The 10,846-nt window shown below is 48.1% G+C and overlaps 2 protein-coding genes across 8 annotated transcripts in view; both read left to right on the top strand.

Moving 5' to 3' along the window:
• The window catches only part of LOC127931084 (histidine-rich glycoprotein-like), a 9,453-nt gene extending 4,947 nt beyond the window's left edge, over window positions 1-4,506 (top strand). The window contains exon 2 of the mRNA XM_052522294.1: window positions 3,421-4,506. The gene's annotated coding sequence lies outside the window, so the exon portion shown is untranslated. The remainder of the gene's footprint in view (window positions 1-3,420) is intronic.
• The window catches only part of si:dkey-100n23.5 (cyclic AMP receptor-like protein A), a 143,157-nt gene that overhangs the window by 54,228 nt on the left and 78,083 nt on the right, over window positions 1-10,846 (top strand). For all 7 annotated transcript variants that reach the window (XM_052522296.1, XM_052522297.1, XM_052522295.1 and 4 more), the window contains exon 9: window positions 6,558-6,636. In XM_052522296.1, the coding sequence (XP_052378256.1) occupies window positions 6,558-6,636 (79 nt within the window). The remainder of the gene's footprint in view (window positions 1-6,557; window positions 6,637-10,846) is intronic.

Raw genomic sequence — 10,846 nt, 5'->3', positions numbered from 1 at the left:
GAATGGTCTGTCTATCTACATGTACAGCAACAGGGACAGCCTTAGAATGGTCTGTCTATCTGTATGTACAGCAACAGGGACAGCCTTAGAATGGTCTGTCTATCTGTGCATGTACAGCAACAGGGACAGCCTTAGAATGGTCTGTCTATCTGTGCATGTACAGCAACAGGTACAGCCTTAGAATGGTCTGTCTATCTGTGCATGTACAGCAACAGGGACAGCCTTAGAATGGTCTGTCTATCTGTGCATGTACAGCAACAGGGACAGCCTTAGAATGGTCTGTCTATCTGTATGTACAGCAACAGGGACAGCCTTAGAATGGTCTGTCTATCTGTGCATGTACAGCAACAGGTACAGCCTTAGAATGGTCTGTCTATCTGTGCATGTACAGCAACAGGGACAGCCTTAGAATGGTCTGTCTATCTGTGCATGTACAGCAACAGGGACAGCCTTAGAATGGTCTGTCTATCTGTGCATGTACAGCAACAGGGACAGCCTTAGAATGGTCTGTCTATCTGTGCATGTACAGCAACAGGGACAGCCTTAGAATGGTCTGTCTATCTACATGTACAGCAACAGGGACAGCCTTAGAATGGTCTGTCTATCTGTGCATGTACAGCAACAGGGACAGCCTTAGAATGGTCTGTCTATCTGCATGTACAGCAACAGGGACAGCCTTAGAATGGTCTGTCTATCTGTGCATGTACAGCAACAGGGACAGCCTTAGAATGGTCTGTCTATCTACATGTACAGCAACAGGGACAGCCTTAGAATGGTCTGTCTATCTGTGCATGTACAGCAACAGGGACAGCCTTAGAATGGTCTGTCTATCTACATGTACAGCAACAGGGACAGCCTTAGAATGGTCTGTCTATCTACATGTACAGCAACAGGGACAGCCTTAGAATGGTCTGTCTATCTACATGTACAGCAACAGGGACAGCCTTAGAATGGTCTGTCTATCTACATGTACAGCAACAGGGACAGCCTTAGAATGGTCTGTCTATCTGTGCATGTACAGCAACAGGGACAGCCTTAGAATGGTCTGTCTATCTACATGTACAGCAACAGGGACAGCCTTAGAATGGTCTGTCTATCTACATGTACAGCAACAGGGACAGCCTTAGAATGGTCTGTCTATCTACATGTACAGCAACAGGGACAGCCTTAGAATGGTCTGTCTATCTGTGTATGTACAGCAACAGGGACAGCCTTAGAATGGTCTGTCTATCTACATGTACAGCAACAGGGACAGCCTTAGAATGGTCTGTCTATCTGTGCATGTACAGCAACAGGGACAGCCTTAGAATGGTCTGTCTATCTACATGTACAGCAACAGGGACAGCCTTAGAATGGTCTGTCTATCTACATGTACAGCAACAGGGACAGCCTTAGAATGGTCTGTCTATCTACATGTACAGCAACAGGGACAGCCTTAGAATGGTCTGTCTACATGTACAGCAACAGGGACAGCCTTAGAATGGTCTGTCTATCTGCATGTACAGCAACAGGGACAGCCTTAGAATGGTCTGTCTATCTGTCTATCTACATGTACAGCAACAGGGACAGCCTTAGAATGGTCTGTCTATCTACATGTACAGCAACAGGGACAGCCTTAGAATGGTCTGTCTATCTACATGTACAGCAACAGGGACAGCCTTAGAATGGTCTGTCTATCTACATGTACATGGTCTGTCTATCTACATGCAACAGGGACAGCCTTAGAATGGTCTGTCTATCTACATGTACAGCAACAGGGACAGCCTTAGAATGGTCTGTCTATCTACATGTACAGCAACAGGGACAGCCTTAGAATGGTCTGTCTATCTACATGTACAGCAACAGGGACAGCCTTAGAATGGTCTGTCTATCTACATGTACAGCAGCAGGGACAGCCTTAGAATGGTCTGTCTATCTACATGTACAGCAACAGGGACAGCCTTAGAATGGTCTGTCTATCTACATGTACAGCAACAGGGACAGCCTTAGAATGGTCTGTCTATCTACATGTACAGCAACAGGGACAGCCTTAGAATGGTCTGTCTATCTACATGTACAGCAACAGGGACAGCCTTAGAATGGTCTGTCTATCTACATGTACAGCAACAGGGACAGCCTTAGAATGGTCTGTCTATCTACATGTACAGCAACAGGGACAGCCTTAGAATGGTCTGTCTATCTACATGTACAGCAACAGGGACAGCCTTAGAATGGTCTGTCTATCTACATGTACAGCAACAGGGACAGCCTTAGTACAGCAACAGGGACATGGTCTGTCTATCTACATGTACAGCAACAGGGAGCCTTAGAATGGTCTGTCTATCCATGTACAGCAACAGGGACAGCCTTAGAATGGTCTGTCTATCTACATGTACAGCAACAGGGACAGCCTTAGAATGGTCTGTCTATCTACAGCAACAGGGACAGCCTTAGAATGGTCTGTCTATCTACATGTACAGCAACAGGGACAGCCTTAGAATGGTCTGTCTATCTACAGTACAGCAACAGGGACAGCCTTAGAATGGTCTGTCTATCTACATGTACAGCAACAGGGACAGCCTTAGAATGGTCTGTCTATCTACATGTACAGCAACAGGGACAGCCTTAGAATGGTCTGTCTATCTACATGTACAGCAACAGGGACAGCCTTAGAATGGTCTGTCTATCTACATGTACAGCAACAGGGACAGCCTTAGAATGGTCTGTCTATCTACATGTACAGCAACAGGGACAGCCTTAGAATGGTCTGTCTATCTACATGTACAGCAACAGGGACAGCCTTAGAATGGTCTGTCTATCTACATGTACAGCAACAGGGACAGCCTTAGAATGGTCTGTCTATCTACATGTACAGCAACAGGGACAGCCTTAGAATGGTCTGTCTATCTACATGTACAGCAACAGGGACAGCCTTAGAATGGTCTGTCTATCTACAGCAACAGGGACAGCCTTAGAATGGTGTCTAGCAACAGGGACAGCCTTAGAATGGTCTGTCTATCTACATGTACAGCAACAGGGACAGCCTTAGAATGGTCTGTCTATCTGTGTATGTACAGCAACAGGGACATCCTTAGAATGGTCTGTCTTTCTGTGTATGTACAGCAACAGGGACAGCCTTAGAATGGTCTGTCTATCTGTGTATGTACAGCAACAGGGACAGCCTTAGAATGGTCTGTCTATCTACATGTACAGCAACAGGGACAGCCTTAGAATGGTCTGTCTATCTACATGTACAGCAACAGGGACAGCCTTAGAATGGTCTGTCTATCTACATGTACAGCAACAGGGACAGCCTTAGAATGGTCTGTCTTTCTGTGTATGTACAGCAACAGGGACAGCCTTAGAATGGTCTGTCTATCTGCATGTACAGCAACAGGGACAGCCTTAGAATGGTCTGTCTATCTACATGTACAGCAGCAGGGACAGCCTTAGAATGGTCTGTCTATCTACATGTACAGCAACAGGGACAGCCTTAGAATGGTCTGTCTATCTACATGTACAGCAGCAGGGACAGCCTTAGAATGGTCTGTCTATCTACATGTACAGCAACAGGGACAGCCTTAGAATGGTCTGTCTATCTACATGTACAGCAACAGGGACAGCCTTAGAATGGTCTGTCTATCTACATGTACAGCAACAGGGTCAGCCTTAGAATGGTCTGTCTATCTACATGTACAGCAGCAGGGTCAGCCTTAGAATGGTCTGTCTATCTACATGTACAGCAGCAGGGACAGCCTTGGAATGGTCTGTCTATCTACATGTACAGCAGCAGGGACAGCCTTAGAATGGTCTGTCTATCTACATGTACAGCAACAGGGACAGCCTTAGAATGGTCTGTCTATCTACATGTACAGCAACAGGGACAGCCTTAGAATGGTCTGTCTATCTACATGTACAGCAGCAGGGACAGCCTTAGAATGGTCTGTCTATCTACATGTACAGCAACAGGGACAGCCTTAGAATGGTCTGTCTATCTACATGTACAGCAGCAGGGACAGCCTTAGAATGGTCTGTCTATCTACATGTACAGCAACAGGGACAGCCTTAGAATGGTCTGTCTATCTACATGTACAGCAACAGGGACAGCCTTAGAATGGTCTGTCTATCTACATGTACAGCAACAGGGACAGCCTTGGAATGGTCTGTCTATCTACATGTACAGCAACAGGGACAGCCTTAGAATGGTCTGTCTATCTACATGTACAGCAACAGGGACAGCCTTAGAATGGTCTGTCTATCTACATGTACAGCAGCAGGGACAGCCTTAGAATGGTCTGTCTATCTACATGTACAGCAACAGGGACAGCCTTAGAATGGTCTGTCTATCTACATGTACAGCAACAGGGACAGCCTTAGAATGGTCTGTCTATCTACATGTACAGCAACAGGGACAGCCTTAGAATGGTCTGTCTATCTACATGTACAGCAACAGGGACAGCCTTAGAATGGTCTGTCTATCTACATGTACAGCAACAGGGTCAGCCTTAGAATGGTCTGTCTATCTACATGTACAGCAGCAGGGACAGCCTTAGAATGGTCTGTCTATCTACATGTACAGCAACAGCCTTAGAATGGTCTGTCTATCTACATGTACAGGGACAGCCTTAGAATGGTCTGTCTATCTACATGTACAGCAACAGGGACAGCCTTAGAATGGTCTGTCTATCTACATGTACAGCAACAGGGACAGCCAGGGACAGCCTTAGAATGGTCTGTCTATCTACATGTACAGCAACAGGGACAGCCTTAGAATGGTCTGTCTATCTACATGTACAGCAACAGGGACAGCCTTAGAATGGTCTGTCTATCTACATGTACAGCAACAGGGACAGCCTTAGAATGGTCTGTCTATCTACATGTACAGCAACAGGGACAGCCTTAGAATGGTCTGTCTATCTACATGTACAGCAACAGGGACAGCCTTAGAATGGTCTGTCTATCTACATGTACAGCAACAAGCCAGGGACAGCCTTAGAATGGTCTGTCTATCTACATGTACAGCAACAGGGACAGCCTTAGAATGGTCTGTCTATCTACATGTACAGCAACAGGGACAGCCTTAGAATGGTCTGTCTATCTACATGTACAGCAACAGGGACAGCCTTAGAATGGTCTGTCTATCTACATGTACAGCAACAGGGACAGCCTTAGAATGGTCTGTCTATCTACATGTACAGCAACAGGGACAGCCTTAGAATGGTCTGTCTATCTACATGTACAGCAACAGGGACAGCCTTAGAATGGTCTGTCTATCTACATGTACAGCAACAGGGACAGCCTTAGAATGGTCTGTCTATCTACATGTACAGCAACAGGGACAGCCTTAGAATGGTCTGTCTATCTACATGTACAGCAACAGGGACAGCCTTAGAATGGTCTGTCTATCTACATGTACAGCAACAGGGACAGCCTTAGAATGGTCTGTCTATCTACATGTACAGCAACAGGGACAGCCTTAGAATGGTCTGTCTATCTACATGTACAGCAACAGGGACAGCCTTAGAATGGTCTGTCTATCTACATGTACAGCAACAGGGACAGCCTTAGAATGGTCTGTCTATCTACATGTACAGCAACAGGGACAGCCTTAGAATGGTCTGTCTATCTACATGTACAGCAACAGGGACAGCCTTAGAATGGTCTGTCTATCTACATGTACAGCAACAGGGACAGCCTTAGAATGGTCTGTCTATCTACATGTACAGCAACAGGGACAGCCTTAGAATGGTCTGTCTATCTACATGTACAGCAACAGGGACAGCCTTAGAATGGTCTGTCTATTATGATGTGTTCCATTCTGATGAGCAGAAGTGCTTTGATGTGTTAAGGTACTGTTGAGGCCCTGAGAGTAGGGTAGTGGTTAGAGTCCTGGCATTCTGAGGCCTGTTGTCTGGTCATTTTCTGAGCGGGTGACACTCCTCTGAAGCTGTTCTTTCTCTCTCTCATTCTCTGTCACACATCTTAACAGAAATACCATGCATTTCTGAAGTTGTGTCCCTTTTATCATCCTTTCTTGACCTCCATTGCTCAAGAATGCCGTACATTACCCGCTATTCTCTCACTTTCTCCGCCTCTGTCTTTCTCTCCTGTTTTGATAACTTCCTCTCACAGTGCACTGGACAGAAACCATAGTACTTACCTATTGCGCTATGGTTTTACTTCTCTACACAAGTGCTGAATCAGAGGTGGCTGAAGGATATCTAACCTAAACCCTAAACAAATACCTATACAAAATAAATGGAGTTAAATGTTTTAGATGCCTTTGCATAGTTCACTGCAGAGTTCACTGCACTCCTGGTGTTTTATGATTATACCAGGGCCAGGAGTTTATCTTGACTACATGATTTGACCAGGGAAAACTCCTGGCCCTAGGCTCCCAGGCCTGAGAGGTCATTACCATTCCACCTGTCAGTCTTCCTCTTTAGTTTGTGTATGCTCTTGAAGTAACTCTTGTGTTCAAGTCAATGGGAGAATCACATTTAAATGTGTGTGGATTTCATGTAAAGACATGGCCCTCTTGTGTGTAATGCATTTTCCTCTGTCCTCCCACCCTGCAGATGGTACGTCCCACTCTTCACCCTCATCTTCCTCATGATCTGCTGCTACGCCAGAATAATCTACGTAGCCAATGAGAGGGTGAGCCCACCTTCCCATATGTCATGTTTGGCCAGTCTGCATGAGTTCACACGGTCATAATGTAGTGTGGCCAATGGTTGTGCACTCAGTTTATCTTGAAGTGGATGTCTCTGTGAAATTCACCTCAGTGTGCAGTGTTTCCCGCTAACTCTGCCACTGCTGCTTAAAACGATCCCAGGGGAGAAATTTGTGTGTGTGTGTGTGTGTGTGTGTGTGTGTGTGTGTGTGTGTGTGTGTGTGTGTGTGTGTGTGTGTGTGTGTGTGTGTGTGTGTGTGTGTGTGTGTGTGTGTGTGTGTGTGTGTGTGTGCGAGAGAGAAAGTGTGTGTGTGTGTGTGTGTTTGCCTGTCAGAGAGCTCACAGAGAACCAGTGACTACAAGCCACCAGTGGGGGTGAAACTCAGTTTATCCCTCCCTCCCCCTATCACTCCCTCCCTCTATCCCTCTCCTGTTGGGAGTGTTTTTGTGTTGATGGGCAGCCTGGAGGCAACATACCAGCATGCTCCACATAGCTTCCATCCTCCTGATTCTGGCCTGAGTGACGACACAACATACGGACACAGCCTGGGGTGGTAGTAGTGTGCTGTCTGACCTGAGTGACAACACAACACACAGACACAGCCTGGGGTGGTAGTAGTGTGCTGTCTGACCTGAGTGACAACACAACACACAGACACAGCCTGGGGTGGTAGTAGTGTGCTGTCTGACCTGAGTGACAACACAACACACAGACACAGCCTGGGGTGGTAGTAGTGTGCTGTCTGACCTGAGTGACAACACAACACACAGACACAGCCTGGGGTGGTAGTAGTGTGCTGTCTGACCTGAGTGACAACACAACACACAGACACAGCCTGGGGTGGTAGTAGTGTGCTGTCTGACCTGAGTGACAACACAACACACAGACACAGCCAGGGGTGGTAGTAGTGTGCTGTCTGACCTGAGTGACAACACAACACACAGACACAGCCTGGGGCAGCAGTAGTGTGCTGTCTGACCTGAGTGACAACACAACACAGACACAGCCTGGGGTGGTAGTAGTGTGCTGTCTGACCTGAGTGACAACACAACACAGACACAGCCTGGGGCAGCAGTAGTGTGCTGTCTGACCTGAGTGACAACACAACACACACACACAGACACAGCCTGGGGTGGTAGTAGTGTGCTGTCTGACCTGAGTGACAACACAACACACAGACACAGCCTGGGGTGGTAGTAGTGTGCTGTCTGACCTGAGTGACAACACAACACACAGACACAGCCTGGGGTGGTAGTAGTGTGCTGTCTGACCTGAGTGACAACACAACACACAGACACAGCCTGGGGTGGTAGTAGTGTGCTGTCTGACCTGAGGTGACAACACAACACACAGACACAGCCTGGGGCAGCAGTAGTGTGCTGTCTGACCTGAGTGACAACACAACACAGACACAGCCTGGGGCAGCAGTAGTGTGCTGTCTGACCTGAGGTGGCAACACAACACACAGACACAGCCTGGGGCAGCAGTAGTGTGCTGTCTGACCTGAGTGACAACACAACACACAGACACAGCCTGGGGCAGCAGTAGTGTGCTGTCTGACCTGAGGTGACAACACAACACACAGACACAGCCTGGGGCAGCAGTAGTGTGCTGTCTGACCTGAGTGACAACACAACACACAGACACAGCCTGGGGCAGCAGTAGTGTGCTGTCTGACCTGAGTGACAACACAACACACAGACACAGCCTGGGGCAGCAGTAGTGTGCTGTCTGACCTGAGTGACAACACAACACACAGACACAGCCTGGGGCAGCAGTAGTGTGCTGTCTGACCTGAGTGACAACACAACACACAGACACAGCCTGGGGCAGCAGTAGTGTGCTGTCTGACCTGAGTGACAACACAACACACAGACACAGCCTGGGGCAGCAGTAGTGTGCTGTCTGACCTGAGGTGGCAACACAACACACAGACACAGCCTGGGGCAGCAGTAGTGTGCTGTCTGACCTGAGGTGACAACACAACACACAGACACAGCCTGGGGCAGCAGTAGTGTGCTGTCTGACCTGAGTGACAACACAACACACAGACACAGCCGGGGCAGCAGTAGTGTGCTGTCTGACCTGAGGTGGCAACACAACACACAGACACCGCCTGGGGCAGCAGTAGTGTGCTGTCTGACCTGAGGTGGCAACACAACACACAGACACAGCCTGGGGCAGCAGTAGTGTGCTGTCTGACCTGAGGTGGCAACACAACACACAGACACAGCCTGGGGCAGCAGTAGTGTGCTGTCTGACCTGAGGTGGCAACACAACACACAGACACAGCCTGGGGCAGCAGTAGTGTGCTGTCTGACCTGAGTGACAACACAACACACAGACACAGCCTGGGGCAGCAGTAGTGTGCTGTCTGACCTGAGGTGACAACACAACACACAGACACAGCCCGGGGCAGCAGTAGTGTGCTGTCTGACCTGAGTGACAACACAACACACAGACACAGCCTGGGGCAGCAGTAGTGTGCTGTCTGACCTGAGGTGGCAACACAACACACAGACACAGCCTGGGGCAGCAGTAGTGTGCTGTCTGACCTGAGTGACAACACAACACACAGACACAGCCTGGGGCAGCAGTAGTGTGCTGTCTTACCTGAGGTGACAACACACAGACACAGCCTGGGGCAGCAGTAGTGTGCTGTCTGACCTGAGTGACAACACAACACACAGACACAGCCTGGGGCAGCAGTAGTGTGCTGTCTGACCTGAGGTGGCAACACAACACACAGACACAGCCTGGGGCAGCAGTAGTGTGCTGTCTGACCTGAGTGACAACACAACACACAGACACAGCCTGGGGCAGCAGTAGTGTGCTGTCTGACCTGAGGTGGCAACACAACACACAGACACAGCCTGGGGCAGCAGTAGTGTGCTGTCTGACCTGAGGTGGCAACACAACACACAGACACAGCCTGGGGCAGCAGTAGTGTGCTGTCTGACCTGAGGTGGCAACACAACACACAGACACAGCCTGGGGTAACAGTAGTGTGCTGTCTGACCTGAGTGGCAACACAACACACAGACACAGCCTGGGGCAGCAGTAGTGTGCTGTCTGACCTGAGGTGGCAACACAACACACAGACACAGCCTGGGGCAGCAGTAGTGTGCTGTCTGACCTGAGTGACAACACAACACACAGACACAGCCTGGGGCAGCAGTAGTGTGCTGTCTGACCTGAGGTGGCAACACAACACACAGACACAGCCTGGGGTAGCAGTAGTGTGCTGTCTGACCTGAGTGACAACACAACACACAGACACAGCCTGGGGCAGCAGTAGTGTGCTGTCTGACCTGAGTGACAACACAACACACAGACACAGCCTGGGGCAGCAGTAGTGTGCTGTCTGACCTGAGTGACAACACAACACACAGACACAGCCTGGGGCAGCAGTAGTGTGCTGTCTGAACTGAGGTGGCAGGGTCAACCATAACATGTACTAGCTACACGTACATTTTTTTTTAAACAAGCGACTTAGAAACTATACACATCTACACACAAGGCAAAGGGTGGCTACTTTGAAGAATCTAAAATCTAAAATATATTTTGATTTGTTTAACACTTTTGGTTACTACATGATTCCATATGTGTTTTTTCATAGTTTTGATGACTTCACTATTATTCTACTATGTAGAGATTAGTACAAATAAAGGAAAACCCCTGAATGAGTAGGTGTGTCCAAACTTTTGACTGGTACTGTACATAAATTTGACTTCCATGGTCAGTGTGTGTGTGGGTCAAAGCTCCTTTTGTGTGTGTGTGTGTGTGTGTGTGTGTGTTAGTGTTGGAGGCAGGAAGACTGAATGACTGACTGACTTCCCTTCCCTTTATCACAGATATGATAAAGGGAATAAATGAATTGTTGTCCTGCATCTCATCACATTCTGCTTTCTCTCTCACTGTCTCTCTATTTCTCTCACTGTCTCTCTATTTCTCTCACTGTCTCTCTATTTCTGTCAGTGTCTCTCTATTTCTCTCACTGTCTCTCGATTTCTCTCTCACTGTCTCTCTATTTCTCTCTCACTGTCTCTCTATTTCTCTCTCACTGTCTCTCTATTTCTCTCACTGTCTCTCTATTTCTCTCTCACTGTCTCTCTATTTCTCTCTCACTGTCTCTCTATTTCTCTCTCACTGTCTCTCTATTTCTCTCTCACTGTCTCTCTATTTCAATTCAA

This window comes from Oncorhynchus keta, chromosome 7 (assembly GCF_023373465.1).
Source record: "Oncorhynchus keta strain PuntledgeMale-10-30-2019 chromosome 7, Oket_V2, whole genome shotgun sequence".
Lineage (NCBI taxonomy): Eukaryota > Metazoa > Chordata > Actinopteri > Salmoniformes > Salmonidae > Oncorhynchus > Oncorhynchus keta.
The sequence above is the reverse complement of the archived record's forward strand: the minus strand, read 5'-3'. Positions and strand labels throughout refer to the sequence as shown.